Genomic DNA, 22,988 nt, shown 5'->3' with positions numbered 1-22,988 from the left:
TTACTGGTGAAATTCACACCAGATCACAGGATGTTTTTTTCTTTTCAAATAATCAAATTCCACTGAAGATGCCCATGGAGCCATACATTGAATTAGGAAATAAACTATTTTAGTAAAATTTCAGCTACTTATAAGAGCATCAGTCAAATAATTTAAAAAGTAGGCCCTTGGAGTTCTTTTCATAGCTCAGTTGAAATGAATCTGAGTAGCATCCATGAGGACACAGGTTCGATCCCTGGCCTCGCTCAGTGAGTTAAGGATCAGGTGTTGCTGAGAGCTTGTGGTATAGGTCGCAGATGCAGCTCGGATCCCGTGTTGCTGTGGCTGTGGCATAGGTCAGGAGCTACAGCTCCAATGTGCCGCCTAACCTGGGAACCTCCATAGGCCACAAGTGCGGCCCTAAAAACACACACAAAAAAATTAAAAAAATAAAAAAGTAAAAAGTAGCTCTCTCAGAATAAAAGAAATTTCATTCTTCTCAACATCAAAAGGACGTAAGGACCATGCACACACCTTCACTTGTGTGATGCACACACAGATGGCAGATGGCCAGCAGCTAGTGCACAAACTCATCAAATAGATCCCACATGTATAAACCTGACTTATTGAAGAACAAGCTCTGGTAATACCCAGTGATTTAAAGGGAGAAATTTTGATATTTGATTCAATAAGAAATTCAATTCAGAGGACTCTTATTTCAGGTAAAGGTCTTATATTCTGTGCTCAGTCATCCAAGTCCTTGCTGTGGAAGACAGATGAGTAAGAACTAGTCCTTGTTAAAGATTACTGGAAAGTCAGTTTTGTTGAGGTAGTGCTATGTGCTGTGGTGTAGACCCTTCCTACTCAAGGTGTGGACCATGGAACAGCATTATCCCATCACCTGGGCTTGAAAGAGATGCTGAGCCTCAGGCCCTCACCAGACCTGCTGAATCAGGATCAGCATGTTATCACGATGCCCTGGTCTGCACATGAAACTTCTGGAAGTGATAGAACATGAGTTCTAGAGCCAGAAGGACTGAGTTTCAATCCCACCTCTGCTCCTTAGTAGTTGTTTGGCTGCTAGTGCCTAAGTTTCCTCCTCTGTTAAATGGGAATAAGAGCAATATTAGGACACATGGATGTTTTTTGACTTCTCTGTGTTAATACATTAAAGGCTCAGAATAGTGCCAGGTACATAGTAGGCACTCAACAAAAATGTTTCTGCACATGTAAATGCTAAAAAACAAGTCATGTGTAAATACTGCACTTGAACATTAATGATAGCACTTCATATTTTGTAGTCAATATACTGGATATTTACTCTCTTTAGAGGTATTCTTTTAAAATAGAAAATAAAAGCATTACTTATGTCTCAGTTGTCTTTATAACTATATTAAACTATCAGGACTGTGAAACAGTTTTTTAATTAGGAATTTTTGCAAAGAAAAAAATATAAAACACACTAGGAGGATATGTAACAAAAATATTAACACTATCTGCAAAATTACTGAGAGGCCTTCTGTTTTCCTTCTTTATTATGTTTTTGTGCAACATTTATTTAGAGAAATAACCTATAAATATTATAAAGCCTTGTTATGATTCAGAGTAGGCAACTTTTACTAACCCGTGATCCTGAATTATGACTTTAAAAGAGACAAATTAAGTCCAGCAACTCAAATCTTGGTTATTCCTTAACTTCCAACATATATGTTTGGGAGTTTATATATATTTGGAATTATATATATTTAGAATTTTATGTAAACTAATATAAATAATTTTTTTCACATGATTGGAAATAAATGTCTGTTTAAAGCTGGGGGAATGTTCAACTTTCCTACTTATTTGGTTTGCAAATTACTCCATGAGGATAGTTTATTAGACTATCACAATTCTGGGAATATTTTGCAGACCAATGAAGTCTTTCATTTTCCAATAGAAATGACCTTTACAACTACCAAGTTAAAAGGATTATACTAAAAAAGTCTTTGTTGCTAAAATAGTGTCTCCAGTGCCTGCCATGTCCTAGATAGAATTTTCTTTTGAGAAAACCACAACTACTTATTTTCAGTGGCCTCATTCAAAAAAACTTATATTATCACAAGACAAGATAAAGGTCACATTGGTGTTCAGAGGTGTGAAATGACTTTTCTCTCCCAGCATTACATGGTAAGGGCAAGTGATTTTTTTCTTGAGCTTCAAAAATGAGGTCAGTTAAGGGTTTAGACATTGCAAAGGAAAAAAACTGTATTTTCTCTGTTGGACTATATGGAATCTTTGTGATTCAATGACTCTAATATTATGTCTAAAACTGAAAATATTCGAATGTTCTTTATATTTAACCAAAATTGTACATTTACTAATAATCCTTATAACCATCATTTTTATTTACTTATTTTAAAATTATTATTAATATTTTTTTTTGTCTTTTTGCCTTTTCTAGGCCGCTCCTGTGGCATATGGAAATTCCCAAGCTAGGAGTCTGTTTAATTGGAGCTGTAGCCACCGGCCTACGCCAGAGCCACAGCAACACGGGATCCAAGCCACATCTGCGACCTACACCACAGCTCATAACAATGTTGGATCCTTAACCCACTGAGCAAGGCCAGGGATCGAACCCGCAACCTCATGGTTCCCAGTCAGATTTGTTAACCACTGAGCCACGATGGGAACTCATAACCATCATATTTAGAGGGGAAACAAAAATAATGTTGACCTGAATTTCTACTTCTGTATTTTTATATCTATTAGTGTTAGATATAACACTGTTTTATAAATAGGTTCATTTGGGGGGGGGTAAAGTCAGACAGAGAAAGCAAATATCATGTGATATTACTCATATTTTGAATTCAAATAGCTTTTTGATTTGTCATGAAAGGACAGTGATGTAAAATACATGCACACGGTGAAGTGACTGACCACAGGGACTTGCTGTATAGCACAGGGAACTCTACCCAATATTCTATGATAATCTATATCGGAAAATAATCCGAAAAAAGAATGGATATGTGTATATGTAAAAAAAGGGGGGTCATTAAATAAACTACGTACTACAACAAAAATCTACAATCTCAAAGACCTTAGGTCTCCTACTCCTCAGAGTAACATCTTTTGCAATCGTTAGAAAAATGGTCTCTCTGAGGAACCATCAACAAAAATTTTTCACTACAATATTTTTCCCTCTGTTGCTGTACTATAGAAGCTGAAATTGATGGTATTTTGAAATGTTCTCTTCAAGTGAGTTCTTGCTCTTCAGAGACCCTAACACACAAGTAGAAGTTGATAACAAAAACAGTATTGTTTCATAATGGTGTTGAAACATGTAATTTTACCTGAAAGTGCTTTCTTTGAACTGTATTTTAGAAAATAAAATACATCCAGTTATTAAAAGGCTTCCTGTTTCCTAATTAGAGAATGCTTAATAGTAATTTATTTATAGCTATCTATTTTGAAATGTGTTATTAGTAAGCTAAAGCCAGTAGAAAAAAAGACTTTCTGAGCTTAGAAACCCACTGATTTGTAAGGAGAGTCTTTAATTTCATATTGGTGTTTATATGAGTAAAACAAGAGATTCATTGAATTCTCTCATCTGCATCTTTTCAGAGGCTATTGGAAAGGAGAAAACAGTATTGTCTCTGAAGAGACACTGGAATTAAAGAGGTAACTACTGTCAAACATTTAAATTCTAGTGTCCAAGCAAAACATTCAGAATTTAATTCTAATACAGCAGCTTCTTAGCATTGTGGGGTTCCCTATTATAGCAATGGGACATAGAATTCTTTATTGAAAGGAGGCACTCAGCAGAGTGAAGCAAGAAAAGCAGGGTAAGACAGGAAAAGAGAACAAACTGAAACACAGTTTCAGCTGGAGTCTAGCCTTAGCCTGACCCCATGGTAGGCATGGAAGCTTGAACTGCATCACAGAAGTTGCCCAGACACCTGAGCTGTTATTCTCCTGTATCTTAGAGTTGCTGGACATTGGTCATCCCCCTTCTGAGAAGAGCCAGTCAGATGCCTCCGAACAAGGTAGTTCCTTTCTATCAGCTCAGGCCAGTCCTCTGGAGAAGTCTGCAGCCATGAGCCATATGCAGCACCCCCTCTGGTAGCAGCACCCCCACAGCAGCCCTGCAAAGGAGATCTGGGCTAACCACCATCAGCATCTGCTTAGAACATGTACAGACACCTTGGACTTCATGACCCTGTACCAGTCAAGCAGTGAGTGCTTAGACCAACCTCTCAAAATCCAAGCAGGAGGCCTAAGTGTTTTTTAGTGTTTCTTTTTTCCCCTCTACAGATGCTAAGCATAAATGCTAAAGGCACAAAAAACTTTGGAAGTAAAGTCATGTCTACCATTAGGCACGATTTTCTGGCAGTGTAAAATTTCCTTATAACCCTGTTTACTGCGTGCAACAAAAAGCATTATTTACGGAACTTTCTAGTCTAATATCACAGAGGAAGATAGGCCTATTGGTTCCATAGGATATGATGCCTGAAGTGTAAATAAGAGCCTGGAAAATGTTACTCTTATGTTAACTATTTTTCTCCTTCATTTTCTTTGTGTTCGGTAACTCAACATCTTATATCAAAAATTTCTCTAATTCCATACAAGAAAATCATCATAGATGTGTTCAAAAACATATTTACATGATGTTCACTGAAGATCTGTTTAAAATAGTGAAGCTTTCAAAATATTCAATAACAGGAGATTGGAAAAATAAATTATAGTATAGCTATAAGATGGAAGATGAAGTTATGATGAAGTTATTAAAAGTCACGTTGTAGGAGCTCCGGTTGAGGTGCAGTGGTTAACAAGTCCGACTAGAAACCATGAGGTTGCGGGTTCAATCCCTGGCCTTGCTTAGTGGGTTGGGGATCTGGCGTTGCCACGAGCTGTGGTGTAGGCTTGGATCCCTTGTTGCTGCGCTCTGGTGTAGGCTGATGGCTGCAGCTCCGATTAGACAGACTCCTAGCCTGGGAATCTCCATGTGCCGTGGGAGCAGCCCCAGAGAAGGCAAAAAGACAAAAAAAAATAAAAACTCATGTTGTAGAAGAATATTTTATGACATGGAAAAATCTGCGTTAAATAAAAATAAAAGGCTGAAATACAAATTATAAATATTATTCAATTTTATGAAAAGAAATAATTATGCATTAAAAGACTAGCTACATATATACCCCATATTTACAGTGTTATCTCTGGGCGGCTTGGATGTTTGGATTATAGGTAATATATTTGTGATTTTCTTTTCTAATTTTTATTTAAAATTTTTTTCTATGATAAACCTAGGTTTCTTTATTCTTTTAGAATAAGAAAATAATTATTTAATAAATAGTATCCAGTTTAATGGACTTCCTTTTGGTCGTAGTGACCTAAACAATTTTCAAAGTTTTTTTCTATACTGATAATTTTCAATGTTTCTAATCTTTTCCCTTGAATACATCCTCTGAATATTCAAGCGAAATATGAAAATAGCTAGTTTCTATCACTATTTATAATATTGCTATCATGTCCAATAATCATTGAATTATATTTCACTCTCCTTAGAGGCGCTATACTTTCAAACTTCGCTTTTAATATTTTAGATCCTTCTTTATTCCTTGCATTGTAACATCTAATTTAGAATACTAAACCACTTATTGTGAGACTATGTATTATAATACACAAATATACAGAAATAATAGTAAATACTTTATGGCTCAGGTATTGTATTAAGTATTAACATGGTAAGTAAGGATGTGCTATAAGACATTACAATAGCACTTTGAAAATCCTGCTCTTTAAGATCAAGGAAAATACCAAATGACTTGATGATCACCTTTCTTTCTAAGTGACTTATTCACCTTTCATCAACATGAACTGATCTAGAAACTTTCACCTGAGACAGCAAGATGTGTACTGTTTAATGTGGGTCACAGAATAAGATGCTGGTGGTGGTCCCAGACTGCCAAAAGAGAAGCAAAACTGAAAAATTCAGGATATCATCCAGATGTTTTCTAAGGTGATGCTGAATTCCATCAAAGTGGTTTTCCAATGTGCTCTTTTCCTCTCCTGGGGTGTGTGTGTGATGCTATATAGGCAAAGCCAGCCACAAGATGTGGAAATCAAGGTTAATACCATGCATAAGATTAGAACACCCTTTCACCTCTTTCTTGACTTCTTCTTCATCTTCCAGTGTCAGTGCAGCCAGTTGCTTAGCTCTCTGCTCCATCAGATTCACATATCGGATTGGATTTGACAAAGCTTCAATCACATCTAAATGGGGAAAAAAAACATTTTAGATCCAAGGTCCTGTAGATGCTGATGATCCACCATCTATCAATCCACCCACCCACCCATCCATCCATGGATTCATTCACTGTCCATTTACTGATTCACTATCCATCCCCATTCTTCCAGCTACTCATACGACTATCTACTTATCCATCCAACATTTTGGAAAGGACAAGAGTCAGGACCCTTTGCTGAAACCTCTGGAAGAGAGAACGCAAAGGACACACTGGACAAGTTCCAGCTCAGGATGCTTCGATAATCCAAATTTGCAAATTTTTTAGTTTCTTTTTGAGGGTTTCATCCATTCCAGCAATGACCGATACACCTAACTTATTTGGCCTAAATGGTGTTTCATGATGGAGACGTTTCACATAAAAAGGCTGCTTTCCAGATTCTTGAAACAATCCAATGATTTGGCAATCTGGTCTCATTTGCGCATGATACTGTCTAGCTGGAGGGAGTTATGGCTGCCATCTTTGGATGGGGCATGTGTTCCAAGATTGCCAGAGTCTCCACCACTCCCCAGTATCTTGCACTCAGGCCACTTGGCACAGCAATATTAATGACTCTTGGTTAACATCATGATAATTTCTCTAAATTTAAGATTTACCCATAGAAAAGATCAGGGTTCTAAAACTGGCCAAGGGCAAATTCATTGCACAGATCTAGATAGACTGTGTAGTATCAGGTAGCATTGGTTAGAAAGTACTGGGCCCATGAGAATAATACAACCAATGGATAAATATGCTCAATATTTTATAGGAACTTATGGTAAACAAATTATTCACAAATTTTTGATCAACTTTAATCATGCATACAAAAATAGAAGTAATTCTGAGGCAATTATCTCTGCCTTTGGTCCAGTTTTCTTTCACTTTGCCACAAAAAAATGGATAATCCCAGGTGGAAATATCTTTTTTTAAAAAAAGCTGTAATACTTTTCTAGTTTTTCTCTTTCTTTTTTTCTTTTCTTCCTTCCTTCCCTTCTTTGTTTCTTTTCTTTTTCTTTCTTTTTTTTTGTTTTAGGGCGCCACCTGTGGCATATAGAAGTTCACAGGCTAGGGGTCAAAGTGGAACTGCAGCTGCAGGCCTACACCACAGCTTCAGCCACGCCTGGATCTGAGCCACCACATCTGCAACATACACCACAGCTTGAGGTGACGCTGGATCCTTAACCCACTGAACGAGGCCAGGGATCGAGCCTGCATCCTCATGCATGCTATATCGTGTTCTTAACCCGCTGAGCCACAACAGGAACTCTGGAAATATCTTTTTGAGTTAGATTGTTTACCTGCATATGTATCTGGAACATAGTCCTTCACCTCTATGTAGACAAAGACAGCTGGCAGCATCAGAGGCTGGTTCCTCTCATTCCTCAGACAGATGTAGTGGTAACCTGAAGGGTGATATGATACTGTACATATCATATTTTCTTCACAATGTAAATTATACCACGGGAACATTTATTCAATGGGAGTGTTTGTTTTAGGTGACTTTGGATGACAAACAGCTCACTTCTTTCTCTTTTTAATCATCTAATTTTCAGGGATAAGGTATTTTTCTCACCAGAGAGGAAAACAATGTTTTGTTTGTTTGTTTTTTGTCTTTTTGCCTTTCCTAGGGCCGATCCCACGGCATATGGAGGTTCCCAGGCTAGGGGTCTAATCGGAGCTACAAGCGCCGGCCTATGCCACAACCACAGCAACTCAGGATCCGAGCTGAGTCTGCGACCTACACCACAGCTCACAGCAACGCTGGATCCTTAACCCATTGAGCAAGGCCAGGGGTGGAACTTGCAACCTCATGGTTCCTAGTCGGATTCGTTAACCACTGAGCCAGGACAGGAACTCCAGGAAAACAATGTTGATTCTGATTTTTGTTTTATTTTATTTTTTTTTGCTTTCCACCATGCTTATTTCCACAAGAGAGATTTTGAAACCATATGTCATAGACTGAATGAATGAATATTCAAATCTGTCTCTTTTATATGATTTCTTGACTTGAGACTTAGTCTGCTTTGGACAATGAGATGTTAATGAGGTCGTACAAGCCAAGGCTTAAATGCACTTGCAGAAACAGGTGTGCCCTTATGCATTCCACTAGGCTTCCACGAGACCACTCCTCTTTCAGCCAGAGCCCCTGAATGAGTACCAGGGACAAACAGCTCGATGCACAGCCTAAAGCATAGCTACATGGCTTTGCCAAACATGGCCACCACTCAGGCCTGTGAGCATCAAGATAAAACACTTGGTAGAAGCCTTTGAGTTTGTAGACAGTCTGTTGAGTTGACCAATGCACCACAGCACATCACAAAAACAGAAAACTGCCAGATTTAAATAAATAATCATATAGTCCTCTTTTATATAACAAAACACCAAAGCAGCAGATAGCTTCCTAAATCATTCATTAATAATCATGGAAGGCAGTGATGATTTCCTTTACAGCTTTTACCAAACGTTTCTCACCACACTCTCCATACCTGGTCGAATTGCCTGTACTGGCAAAATCCGATGGCCAATAAATTTGCCTCCTTCTTCATAAACTGCTATCCTCAAACAGGCCAGAGAAGGAAGAACCACCTATAGCACACAAAAGATACACATGGTTCAAGAAGGAGCAACTCCGAGAAAGACCTAGAAAGGTATTGTTCCAACAGGTCTTACTTTTCCATATCTGAGCAGAAGTTTCTACTGAGCTAATAGATAAAAAGTTAAGCTGTTGCTCTATCATTTGAATTTTCAAAAAGAGAAGGACTAAGATATACTTCCTCTGCATTTATCACCTTGTCCTAATAAATTTGTTCACAGATTTTCTTTTGACATGAATAGTCTCAATGTGGAAATGACGAAAGTTCTATATTTATGAACAAAGAGTTAGTGGCATTATTACTGTTTGAGCATTTACTATCATATTTTCAATGCAAATTGCTTTCATACTTGAGAACTTTAAAAGCAAAGGCAAAAATTTTAAAATAGCTTTCAAGAATAGATTTCAAAATGAGATTTGCTTTGGAGTCCATGCTGTGGTGCAGTGGGTTAATGATCCAGCTCGTCTCTGTGGAAGTGCTGGTTCAATCCCTGGCCCCAGCGCAGTGGGTCAAGGATCTTGCGTTGCCACAGCAGCTGCAGTGCAGATCACAAGTGAGGCTCAGATTTGATCCCTGGCCCATGAACTTCCATATAGCAAGGGTACAGCTGGGAGGAAAAAAATGAGAGTGCTTTATATATCTGTAAATGCCCAAATTAGCAACACGCAATTACTCAACTTTTCCCTCAATGTAAAACATATGGAGTATACAGCTATATCTCATGTCAAGAACATGAGACCAATTTTATCATTAAATATTTATTTCTTTGATAACATATTTTCAATATCTAAGACATTTTCTAAACGTTTTCAGTGTATTAGGGAGTATTTATAATAACTCCACGAAGTTGACAGCATGTTAAATCCAATTAAGGTATGATTAAAAAAAAAGTTGGAGCACAGAGACTTTACCATAGATATTCTCTTTGCAGAAGAATGCCTCTGTAGAAGTTTTGGCTAGATAAAAGCAAGAGGGCATGGTAAAAAAGTCCACTCTACCTTCTTTCTTTTTTTTTAGGGCCACACCCACAGCATATGGAGGTTCCCAGGCTAGGGGTTGAATTGGAGTTGTAGCTGCTGGCCTACACCACAGCCACAGCAATGCAGGATCCGAGCCACATCTGCAATCTACACCACAGCTCATGGCAACGCTGGATCCTTAACCCGCTGACCGAGGCCAGGGATCAAACCTGCATCCTCATGGATCCTAGTTGGGTTTGTTAACCAAGCCACGATGGGAACTCCGTCTGGCATAGACCTTAGAGTGCCAGAATGGGCTTGTGAGTTCCAGTGGTGTCCTATCAAATAGATTGATGAGAACATTGAGGCTTAGTGTCGTTAATGCAGTTAGGGACTCTGCTTTAGTCACAATCCTAAGCATACATCTTTTATAAAAAATTTTTTATTGAAGCATAGTTGATTTACAATGTTGTGCCAATTCCTTGTTAACCACTGAGCCATGACAGGAACTCCCCACTCTACTTGCTACTGGATTTGCCATCTTCCTTTGTGTGTGATGCATGTTTGCAAAAGATCTGCTTTTTGGTCAAAGCAAAGGGAAAGCCCAGTCAAATGTAAAAGGTTCTAACTCTCTCAGAATCCAGACAAGATAGAAAGACCAACACCAGTGGCTGGAAATTCTAGGTAGTTGAATTAACTTTCTTTTTTAAGAAGTATGGACTTCCTTTCTCTCAGCAACCATATTATTCCCTACATTCCACTCTACTTCATTTAAATTACAGTGATGATATATCATTTATCACTTGTATTATGAAAGGCTATGAGTTAAATTTATGTTATTGTGGTCTTCAAAATGAAGTATCCTAGAATTAATTGATTCACAATACAATCATGAAAAATCCAAACAAGTGATTCACAGAAATCTTAGGTAGTTTTTAAGATAATTTTGGAAATGCTATTGCATTAGTAATGTGTAAATTCCAAAATGAAGCAACAAATAATTCCTCATTTCATTTTTTCCTCCCCAACATAGAATACCTAGAAGATGCAGTAACATCTCATGTGAAGGACAAGAGACCAACCTTTTTGAACACAATGGGTTCTTCTTCCCAGACAGGATTTACAGCATTTCCTTGTGATGTCTTGGTCTTAAATGCCTTCCTCCTTGTGTCCACAGGCAAACCAAACATATCCACTTCCACGTAAGTCCCGACTTTCTTATCAGAGAGAAACTGACCTGAAATAATCTAGAAAGTAATAAAAAAGGAATTCTTGATAAATGAATAACAGTGATATAAGAGAATACTTTAAGGAGGTACAAGAGGTGATGGTAAATGTTGAACCATAATCAAAATAAAACAGAAACAAGAAGACAATTATGATTTCTTTGTTGGGTAAAGAATTGGTTGGGGGAGTTCCCGTCGTGGCGCAGTGGTTAACGAATCCGACTAGGAACCATGAGGTTGCGGGTTCGGTCCCTGCCCTTGCTCAGTGGGTTAACGATCCGGCGTTGCCGTGAGCTATGGTGTAGGTTGCAGACGCGGCTCGGATCCCGCGTTGCTGTGGCTCTGGCGTAGGCCGCAGCTACAGCTCCGATTCAACCCCTAGCCTGGGAACCTCCATATGCCGCGGGAGCGGCCCAAGAAATACCAACAACAACAATAACAAAAAAGACAAAAAGACAAAAAAAAAAAAAAAAAAAAAAAAGAAGAAGAATTGGTTGGGGAATATTGAAAATGCTGAAGTTGGAGGTCAATTAACAAGACAGAGTTGTATAGGATGAAATAAATGAACAAGTGTTGAAAGTCTGATGAGATTACACCTTTTGTATTTAAGAGATATATCTATTAAGTGATAGAGATTGATCTTTAGAGCCAACCGAATATAAAGGTTTTCCTAATACTTAAAAATAATAAATTATTACTTTATCGTGATTGTAGATGAAACTAAAGGGTCATTTAAGAGTACCAACTTAAAACAGAGCATAACAGAAAGTTCAGCATTTAAAAAATATTTTCTTGTTCATAAAATGCAACTAATAAGAGTGGTGATAATATCACACTATTCTCTCAAAGTTGTCACACTTTAAATAAAAAGCCATGGTGATGATCAAAAAAAAAAGCCAAAAACAAACACCAACTTTAAACCATTAAACCCAGTTTATCATCACTCCTAACCCCACCTGATTAACCATCCACACAATGGTGGAGATCCTTTGCCTAACTATAAAATTAATTACTATTGTGGAGTTAAATGAGGTTTAGAATCACATATTTATAAAATGTCTCCCACATATGCCTATTTTCCTAACCCAATTTTTAGACTCTGAGGGGTTTTACAATATGTGTGAAACTCCCAAGTAATGTGAGTCACACTGGTTATTCAGAAGCATCAAAGAGGTGAACTTAAACACTATTGTTTATGGAATGGATGGTCAAGGGGGAATGTTGTACAGCACAGGGAACTCTACTCAATATTCTGTGATGACCTAGATGGGAAAAGAATCTGAAAAAGGATGGATATGTATAGAGGTATAACTGAATCACTATGCTGTACAGCAGAAATCAACACAACATTGTAGAATAGCCATACTTCAATTAAACCTAAAAAAATGAAAACAATCAAATAACTAAAAATGAAAAAAAAAAGCATATTATACAGAACAGACTTGTGGTTGCCAAGGGGGAGGGAGGAGGGAGAAGGATGGACTGGGAGGTTGGGGTTAGTAGGTGCAAATTATTATATTTAGAATAGATAGACAACGAGGTCCTACCGTACAGCACAGGGAACTATATCCAATCTCCTGGGTTAGAATATGATGGAAAAGAATGTAAAAAAGAATGGATATGTATGTATAACTGAGTCACTTTGCTGTACAGTAGAAATTGGCACAACATTGTAAATCAACTATACTTCAATAAAAAATTTTTAAAAATAGATGTATGCTTAGGAGTGTGACTAAAGCAGAGTCCTTAACTACGTTAACGACACTAAGCCTCAATGTTCTCATCGATCTATTTGACGGGACACCACTGGAACTCACAAGCCCATTCTGGCACTCTAAGGTCTATGTCAGACGGAGTTTTCATCTCAGCTCGGCAGTTAACAAACCCAACTAGGATCCATGAGGATGCAGGTTCGATCCCTGGCCTCGGTCAGCGGGTTAAGGATCCAGGGTTGCTGTGGCTGTGGTGTAGGCTAGCAGCTGTAGCTCCAATTTGACCCCTAACCTGGGAACCTCCATATGCCGCAGGTGTGGCCCTAAAAAGCAATCCGTCAATAAACCATAAAGTCTATGTCAGGAGATTGAAGCAAAGGTGGTGCTGAGCGGATGTGAGCTGCAGCTTGGCTCTAGCTGTCCTACTGAAGGCAGGACTCAGCTGCAGCTTGGCCTGTCCGCTCAGAGGACACTGATGTCTCCAGAACACTGTCTCCATTCTGCACTAGATGGCCGTTTACACCTGTCTGGGATTGAGCTGTTTCTGCTCAGTTTCTCTCTGTTTATAATGGTTTACATTGTCAGGGTAGAACTTTTAAGACAAAGCAAATAAGCAAGCAAACATGTAAAACAAGATGAACTGACAAACAAGGACAAAATATTATTTTGTGAAAATATTGTTTTTTCAAAATGTTATGATTTGACCCCACTATAACTACAATTGACAAGGATTCTAAAAATAACATTTTATCAGTGTGCCACTTTTAAGAGTTTATCTTAATCAGACTTGAGAGGAATTTAACATCCTTTGCAGAAACCAATTTCCTAAACTAAATATAATTTTAAAGCTTTGATTCTGCCAACTCTACTCTTGAGATAAATGGTGTGAAGTAATTTCAAATGATATCATTGTGAGACACTTCATTGGAATCTTATTTTTACTCTTTGGTATAAAGTGATAAAAATTTTAAAGCAAAAGTGGGCCCAACAAGCTTAAGGTAGAATATAAGTTAGTAAAATTGTTACAGAGCATTATTTCACATTATTTTTCAAATGCTTTTGATTTAGGGTCAATTGGAAAATGACATTTATGTCTGATTTTAAAAAATTTCTTAGTGCTGCAGTTATCCAGTTAAACAGAAAAGAAATGCAACTTAAAAAAGTGAATGAAATCTAGCTACAACAACCAAAGGCTACGGGATTCATCGAAAAAGCTCTTTATACAAGTTATTTCCCATTCATAGTATTAAAATATTTTCTCAAAGCTAAAAAAAAAAAATGTATCTGCTCAAACATCAATTTCAAAGCCTGCAGAAAACATTTGGAATTAATTTTTTAGGGTCACATGTATGTTTACTGACACAATTCTTGCATTTACGATCATTACTCTGTGTTACAAATCCCTGAATACTCTCATAGAGATTCAAAAGCCATACTTCATTAACTTGAGAGCTTTTATTCAATATTTAACAATTTATTGAGAGAATACTTTTTTCTCTAATTTTTCTCAGTGTGGCTATTTTTTCTAGGCCTAATGGGGTCAAAAAAAAGACCAGAAGATTTCTCCAATATAAGTCACTAATTTTCATGGTAAATTTCACCATGGGAATCTTTATATCAAAAGAAATTATACTAGCCACAGTGGACTACCCACTTGTTTTACTGATTTGGGGTATGATATTTTTATCCTACTAAAGAGTGGGGCTTAGTCCACTTATTTCCTGCATGTAGCTTTTGAAACTTCTAAGTTGGATTCAATCTTTAAAAAAAAAATGTACGAAGGAAGTGAAGACTTTGCTGGCAACTAAATTCTTTTTCTTTTTAAATTTTTTTAAAATTCAAGTATAGCTGATTTATGAGGCACCATATTTATAATTTACATATATACTTCTATATATATAAATTCATTTATACATACATGCAAATATAGAGAGATTCAGTTATAAGTGTGTGAGTGTGTATATATATGGAATATTTTTTAAGATTCTTTTACTTTATAGGTTATTACATAATATTGAGTATAGTTTCCTGTGCTACAGTAGGTCCTTGTTGGTTATCAGCAACTAAATTCTTAATGCCTAAACTACTTTAGACAAAACAGGTGATGTTGAAGACATCACCCTTTCCTGGGTGCAGTTGTGTGATGGGGTGTACGCACCTTAACAGACAAAGTGTTGGCCACTATCCCGTCCACGATGCCTTCGGTGAATGGATCAAAGCTCTTGTCAGGCCTCCTCATGAACTCCGGCTTCAGTCTGTAGCCACTCTTCCCGTTGTATTCATACATCCCCATATTTATTTGCATAGCCAGGTCTGAATATCAAGAACACAAACCTTACTGTGACTGTATTTCTACTCAGAGCAAGAAAGTAAGATTGTATTACAGTCCACTTTTGTTCCCCCTTTAAAAAGAAATGTTTCATCTTTGTAGAAACTTAGGAAACACAGACAAGAAATAAATTGGAAAAAAAAAAGAAAAAAAATTGAACTGTCTTCTCCAAATGTAGAGGTAAACCACTGCCAACAGGTTGGTGTGTATTCTGTTTTTATACTTAAAGTATATTTTAGACATGCAGTATGTCCATTTCTTTAAATATCTGTCTGCTTTAATTTTATTAATTGCATAAAATACTTTGAATATAAATATCAGACTACATGGATTATATCGTCCCCCTCTTTGCACACATTCATGTCTCATCCAAGTTTTCATCATTACATATAATGTTTTGATGAATAATGTTGTGGTGGTCTTTGAAGCCATCATTAATGATGGAGTGAGATTTCTAGGTCAAAAAAATGGGCATATGGAAAAGTTCTTTCTTTTCCCCTCCTGCATGTGCAGCATGGAAAAGTTCCTGGCCAGGGACTGAACTCTTGAGCTACAGCAGTGACAACACTGGATCCTTAACCACGAGTCCACCAGGGAACAAAATGGAAAAGCTTTTTAGTAATTCTTACTAAAATGCCCATCAGAAAGGTTAAACCACTTTACACCTCCAAGCCATGTTTTTGAGGGTGGACTTCTTTACACCTCACCAACAGCGAATGCTCTAATGCTTCTTTTGTTAATTCATAGGAAAAAAAGATTTCCTTTCGAAAATTATCATTTCTTTGACTACTTACCACCAATATCTAATCACACATTGACTCGTTTCTAAGGACAAAGATTATTGGTCAAAGTTTGGCTAAGGTTCCATCAATATATGAAATAAATGTCTACATTAATTGCAATTGCTAGAGTTAAACAAAAAATTATTTTAAAGGCATAAGGAACCTGGGAAGCTGTCAATTTGCTCCAGATTATGTGATTCATACCTCATCTCTATTGAGGTGGACAATAAAGAGGTGGTAGCAGATTTATTTTAAAGTTCTGCCTAACATCATTTTTAGAGCAGGGAAGATATGTCTCAAATCACAGCCAGCATCTATTCTATTGGCATCACAATGTGAAATTCCCGTTAGTGTCAGGATGAAAAAGAAATGCCCACTCTTAATACTATTCTTTAATATTGTTTTAGAACAGAAGGTCCAAGGTACTAAGAAAGGGGGAAAAGTAGATGTGATTAAATTATTGCAATTGTGTATCTGAAATGGCATCTGCTGGCAAAATAGGCTATTATGAGTTTAGAAAGATGATCACGTATAAAATAAATATACAAATATCAATATCCAGAAATAATCTGTGAAAAATACAGTGTTTGAAAAGCCTTTCATCTAAAGAAACTAGACCTCTAATGAAGAGGAGTGCGTTTTTTTGAGAAACTTAATATCATAATTTTTAAAGTGAAAAGAAAAATATTCTTTCTGTGACTTAAAAGAAAACTAAAAGTTGAAGTTCCTTGTTGGCTTAGTGGGTTAAGGACCTGGAATCACTGCTGTGGCTCTGGTTACTGCTCTGGTAAGGGTTTGATCCCTGGCCCAGGAATTTTTGCATGCTGAGCATGTGGCCAAAAATGAAAAAAAAGAAAAAAAAAAAAAAACACCTAAAAACTGACCTTTTGATGTCAGTTTTCTTCAGATGAATTTCTAAATTTAATGTGATTGTAATCAAAACCTTATTTGTCTTTCCAGTGGGGGAAAGGGGAACATAATAACAATTAAACTAATATGAATTTAATGTGATTTTAATCAAAATCTCATTTTCTTTTCGGGGGGGGAGATAATAACAAACTAAATTCACTTGGACGGAGAATCCCACTGGCAGTGGTGAGGAAAGAAGAACTTAATAGCCTTAATAGCTATGAAGGAGAATTTGGATTTCCTGGTATGAAACCACATCATTAAACATTATATAATAACAATGAGTTATTGGCTCCAGGAAGATGAAAAATTTATTAATGCAGAAGAATATCAGTGGAAAAAAATGGACCCAAAATAACAGCTAAAAAGGCCATATCTAAAAAGTTATACTTTCAGTTCAGTGTAAATAAGATTTGATCTGGGAGTTCCTGTTGTGACTCAGGGGGTGAAGAACCCGAGCCCACCTGGCCTCACTCAGTGGGTTGAAGATCCAGCATTGCTGCAAGTTGCAGTGTAGGTCACAGATGCGGCTCCAATGTGGTAGTTCTGTGACTGTGGTGTAGGCTGGTAGCCGCAGCTCCAATTCGACCCCTAGCCTGGGAACTTCCATTTGCTGTGGGTGCGGCCCTTGAAAAAAAAGAAAAAAAAAAAAGGTTTGATCTCTTACTGAGATTATACATGAAAATTAAATTTGGCTAAAAAGGTTAAATTACATATAAAAAAAAACTATGAAAGAAGTAAGGGTAAATACGGAACTGATCCTTGGTTGTGGAGCTTGTAGTCATGAAAAATAAACCAAGACTCCATAAAATAAAGCATTAATCAATCTGATCTCATCTGTTTCACAAAATAAGACAGCAGGACTTTAAGATAAAAGTGCTGCTATAATGCCACTGACTTTGATGATAGACAGGGAGTCTTGAGGAGAATTAGCTTGTAGTGACACTAGTGAGAACATTTTGGAAGAGGAACAGCAAGAAAACCATCACAAGAAACTTTTGCCCTTATCAGGAACACTTGAGGCTTTTTATGGAACTGCAACAGAAGACTTTTTGTCACCCTCCTTAACACCACACCCAGCCATCCCAGAACAAAAAGAAGCTCTGTCAGGAATATCAGAAGGAACAAAAGAGGGTTTCGAAGTTCAAAACTGCCAGATTGCCTAGAAAAACTAGGGCCTGCCTAGGACATGGGAGGTTGACATCCTAAAACCTAGTTTTGCAATTGTTTAGAATATATACAGCAAAATACATTACATGTAATTTGAAATAAGGCATCCTGAAGTAATTTGGTAGCAAGTTCTCTTATCAGGGGTATTTAAAAGGGTCAAAGTAAGTATCTAAATACTTTAGTATTTGGCTTGTTTTGTTAATTCTCTGAATATTGTCAACACTCTAAGTTTGCTTTATGATGCAGTGGCAGCATTTTGGGTTATTTTTCAAAGAATACTATGCACATACACTGTTTTTGTGTTTCGAACTAAGTACAAGCAGTTTTGCACCAGCTGTGATGTTGTGCGTACAAGATGGACCATTTCAAAGAAACTTTAAAAATTTCAAATAGAGTCAACAATTATATTACTTGCTTTAGCATTTTAAAGGCACTTAAAAAAAAAAAACCTACTTCTTGTAGGTTTTACAGCTAGGTGGCTGTTTAAAAAAATCTCTTCCCCTTTGACTGTCATTCTGTAATCTCTAAAGCAGAAAGCTACATGTACCCAAGGGAAAGTTTCTTTGATTAGAAGAATGGTATTTTGTAAAACTTTTTAAGTAAAAATTTTTATGAAAAATAAATTAATAAATAAATACACAAATAAATAAATAAAAGTGCTGCTATAAATTTATAGGAAAATTGACAAGTCTTGAATAGACAATTCATAAAAGGAGAAATGTAAACATAAAAACACATACTTAAAATGTTCAACCTCAACAATAACTAAAGAAGTGAAATGCATAAGAGTGAAATCATATTTTATCTGAATTATTATTATTATTAAATGATAATACTTAACCAAGATCTCAAGTGAGAGGGAAAAACTTATACATTGCTGATGGAGGAGAAATCTAGTGTAACCTTTCTGATGGACAATTTGGCATTATACACAAAGGTTCTAAAAACTTCCATATCATTTAACAGAGTAATTCTATTTTTAGGAACTTTTCCAAAAGGACATTAGGAGACATTAGGAGATAGATTTGACCATTTATATTCAAGACTGTTCTCAGGATATTATTTATAGCAGAAAAAAATGCCCTAATGTTCAGTGATAGGAAATGGGTTTTAGTGAGTTGTGAGATGTATTTAATATACAGCTATTAAAATTCATGTTTCTGTATAATTTAAATATAATTTAAATTAGGTATATATATTTAAACAGGTATATATATTTAAACAAGGTGTTCAGTGAAAAAGTATGTATATATATATATATAGCCAAAAAAACCTTACAGATGACAAAACCAAAAATGAACAATGTTGAATCTCTGAGTAGTAACATTACTGGCTGTTTTATGCTTTTCTTTACATTAAAAACATTTTTTAACATTTTCTATAATAAATACATATTACTTTAAGTAGTAAAGTATACAATTTAAAAAATTTATATGTATAGTTTTTTTTGAAAATAATGCAAAATAAGTAGAAATAAAGACTTGCTTATAAACTATTGAAAATAATTTCTCAATTTTCAAAATACACTTTTTTTGCAATGATATTTCCTTCCTAAAATATAGGCTTTGGTTTGTTTTTTCAATTAAGTCTAGCAGTTTTTCTCTCTTTGGGAATGGTTTTCAGACACTTGGAAATGTGGCTTTAGAACACAATGGAAATGAGCATTAATTGTGCTACTTACCCACTGTTTGGAAATTCAGTGCAACCATTTGGCAGCCTGCGTTCCAGAAGAGCTGAGGCATATAGTTGGATGAATCCACACGTGTTCCTTTTGGATATATCCTGCTAAGCTGCATTTTGTTATATCTGGACCATCATGTTAAGTAGTGAATCCAATTAAGAACTAGCCAATACTATTAACTGAGCAGCTGCCTCCCATCTTTCTTCACTGGGGAAATGAATTAAAGATGGATGATCTCATTGGGCTGGTGGGTCAAATAATTAAAAAAGAAAACTTTCCGAACAAACAAAATGAACGGGCTTTTATAATATAAATGTGGCATCACTTTTGCACAGCCTTGTGAGTGAAAACAAATGAAGTTGCAAAAGTGGTTGAGTCAATGTGATTTTGTGCAGATTATTAAGGACTGACTTAGCGATTGAGGGAGCATGAGGAAGTTCGAGCATGTCAAATCATGTGAGAGGATGATATTTTGTTTGGCAGAAGCAGATGATATGAACTGTATGGCTATTTTTGAAATGCTCTCTGCTCATTTTCTTAACCTTCTCTGGGAATGCTATTTGCCAAGACTGTGGTACTCTTTATGATTGATAACGAGGTATATATAGCACAGAAGGTTTTGACCTTGTCTTGTATTTTGGTTCTACCACCATGAGTTTTCCATCCTGAGAACCTTTTCATTATCAAACGATGCAATGTCTTTAAAACACTACTGACTCTTTCTATTACCATGTTTGGTAGAGGTGAGCTCTGGTTCTGAGCTTGGCAGAGGAGTTAGGCCAAGTAGAGTTTGAATCTCCTAATTCTGGAACTTGCTAGCTGTATGATCTCTTTTCGGTTAGTTCCCTTTTCAGTGCCTCAGTTTCCTCATCTATAAAAGAGGTTAAACAACTCCTACAGTATAGGGCTATTTTGAGGATTAGTGAGAGAAGATATATAACAAAAGGCCTATCACATAGCTAGTACTTAATGAACACTAATGATCATGATACATTATTTTGTTTATGGAGTTTACCCTTGTTTCCTCTCCTATTGTTGATGAGTTTTTTTTTTTTTTGTCTTTTGTCTTTTTGTTGTTGTTGTTGTTGTTGCTATTTCTTGGGCCGCTCCCGCGGCATATGGAGGTTCCCAGGCTAGGGGTTGAATCGGAGCTGTAGCCACCGGCCTACGCCAGAGCCACAGCAACACGGGATCCGAGCCGCGTCTGCAACCTACACCACAGCTCACGGCAACACCGCATCGTTAACCCACTGAGCAAGGGCAGGGACCGAACCCGCAACCTCATGGTTCCTAGTCGGATTCGTTAACCACTGCGCCACGACAGGAACTCCTGTTGATGAGTTTTAAAGGTGACTTTTTTTGTTTTGTTTTGTTTTGTTTTGTTTTGTTTTTTGTCTTTTTGCCTTTTCTAGGGCCACTCTCGTGGCATATGGAGATTCCCAGGCTAGGGGTTGAATCGGAGCTGTAGCCACCAGCCTACGCCAGAGCCACAGCAACGCGGGATCCGAGCCGCGTCTGCAACCTACACCACAGCTCACACAACGCCGGATCCTCGACCCACTAAGCAAGGCCAGGGATCGAACCTGCAACCTCATGGTTCCTAGTTGGATTCGTTAACCACTGCGCCATGATGGGAACTCCTAAAGGTGACTTTTGAATTCTAGGACTTTCATGAAGTTGGGCTGTTTAGGGAATTTAATATTAATTTTATGAAAAAAATTAAAGATTTGTGTCATTTTATTTTGATTCGGGGGTAAAATAATTTTTTTGTTGGCAGGAGTAATATATGTTTATATTCTTATTATCATCCCAACTATTTTTCAATTGGCTATCACATATAAGGATGTGAAACACTGAAAAGGAGTATACATTATATACACATAACTTTATACATATTGTATTTTACATATGTATAAAATACCCACACATGTTTTACATAAGTTGTCCTTAACCCAAACAGAAAGCCAAAAAACTGGTATCATCATTTCTGTCCTACAGGTCAGAAAAGTCAGCAGGATTAAGCAAATAGCCAAAGGAAAAAGAGCTTGATGGGGTGAAGGTGCACTTGAAATCTGGGCTTCCTTTGCTCCAAGGCCAGTTCTCTTTTCTACATGCCAGACTGGCCCACTCATCATTGCATATGAAACTTGAAACTATTTATCATTCCCAGGTGACAGACTTAAGCCATTTCATGCCCCTTTCTCCTTATTAAAAGGCAAAAAATAAACCAAGAGTGCATGACTTCACTCGTGTTGATTCAGCAGACATTCGTCAAATCAAGGATACTCTACAAATTCCACCGGAGACTTTGTAAGTTGCTCAAGTCCTTTGGTTTCCACGAAGGAAGACATTTCAAAGCTTCTGTTTCTTTCTGCGTTGACGACAACAAAAGAAAAGGTGAGGAGGAGTAAAATTCATTATTATAAATGATAGCCTGCAAGAAGTAGAAAAATGTTCCTGGAAGCTGAGGGCAAAGACTCCTCAGATAATTTGTATCTTCAACGCTGTTTTCTATGAACTATTTACCTGTAACAAAAGCTGAGTTTTCTAATATTTGTTACCTGGGTCAAATATGCTTACGGTTATACAAGTTAGGGACATGGTAGCCTTAGGGTAGGAAAATGAATTTTAGATGTGAATCCATTTATTAAATGAATTTTATAATTTTAGGTTGTATTTTATATTAATATAACATATAAAACAGTTTTATATTATTAGTGTGTGGCCATGAAAGCTATTTTGTCAAAAGAGCAGGGACATTTTGGGAATCTTTGGCTTAAATCCATTGAGATTGGTTTCTCGAAGCCACTGCTGAGGACTAACAATACAGATCAGTGTATATTCCCACTAGTTGCTGACTCTTTCTCATACCCTTGTTGTCATCACTTCAAGTTTGTAGAGACCCTTCTGGTTCTCAGAAGTAACGTGACATTAGAATTTTGTTCTTTTAAAGCAGAAGGGTGCTTGGACATTTTCCAGCCTGATGGCCTCATTTTGAGATTAGATGACGGGGGCATTAGATTCCCGTAGAGAGGAATGTACTAGAGGTCTTGATATTCTTAGACCCAGAGCAACATGTTGAAAGTGAAAGCCAAGCTTCCAATGAGAGTGAGAAACAAAGTTTAAAAAGACTGAGGATCACACAGCTTCTTGGTCCTCTTCCCAACCAGAAATCACTGTTACAACCTGACAAGACATGCCATCCCTGGGCTGTTATGGCATTGAATTAACCTGATGTAAATCCCGAGGCCACTTGGATCCCACGTTCCATCATTAAGGCCTCTTTTTCCTCCCTGTGTATTTCCAGAGTCTTCCTTTATCCGCCTCTTTACCCTCCCCAGTTTAATCAACTCTAAAGAAAATCCTTTACTTCTGCTTTGGTCCATC

The 22,988-nt window shown here is 37.0% G+C and overlaps 2 protein-coding genes across 7 annotated transcripts in view; one reads left to right on the top strand and one right to left on the bottom strand.

Annotated features, from left to right (window-relative positions):
* LOC146395186 (uncharacterized) overlaps positions 1-10,994 on the top strand; it is a 255,009-nt gene extending 244,015 nt beyond the window's left edge. Inside the window, exons 6-7 of one of the 2 annotated variants that reach the window (XM_085003047.1) lie at positions 3,580-3,636; positions 10,826-10,994. The gene's annotated coding sequence lies outside the window, so the exon portion shown is untranslated. The remainder of the gene's footprint in view (positions 1-3,579; positions 3,637-10,825) is intronic. The other variant, XM_085003048.1, reaches the window with a different exon arrangement.
* The window catches only part of PLCB1 (phospholipase C beta 1), a 746,923-nt gene that overhangs the window by 129,449 nt on the left and 594,486 nt on the right, over positions 1-22,988 (bottom strand). For all 5 annotated transcript variants that reach the window (XR_014831904.1, XM_021077401.2, XM_021077400.2 and 2 more), the window contains 7 exons: positions 21,888-21,972; positions 19,602-19,726; positions 14,889-15,043; positions 10,875-11,039; positions 8,726-8,825; positions 7,538-7,642; positions 6,119-6,228 (listed from right to left, as the gene is read on the bottom strand). Coding sequence is in view for 4 of the 5 variants with exons in the window: in XM_021077401.2 (XP_020933060.1) it covers positions 6,119-6,228; positions 7,538-7,642; positions 8,726-8,825; positions 10,875-11,039; positions 14,889-15,043; positions 19,602-19,726; positions 21,888-21,972 (845 nt within the window). In the remaining variant the exon portion in view is untranslated. The remainder of the gene's footprint in view (positions 1-6,118; positions 6,229-7,537; positions 7,643-8,725; positions 8,826-10,874; positions 11,040-14,888; positions 15,044-19,601; positions 19,727-21,887; positions 21,973-22,988) is intronic.

This window comes from Sus scrofa, chromosome 17 (assembly GCF_054392235.1).
Source record: "Sus scrofa isolate SSC_HxYL_T2T_F1_AM1 chromosome 17, Sscrofa_HxYL_maternal_Yorkshire_Landrace_v2.0, whole genome shotgun sequence".
Classification (NCBI taxonomy): domain Eukaryota; kingdom Metazoa; phylum Chordata; class Mammalia; order Artiodactyla; family Suidae; genus Sus; species Sus scrofa.
This window is presented reverse-complemented; position numbering and strand designations above follow the sequence as displayed.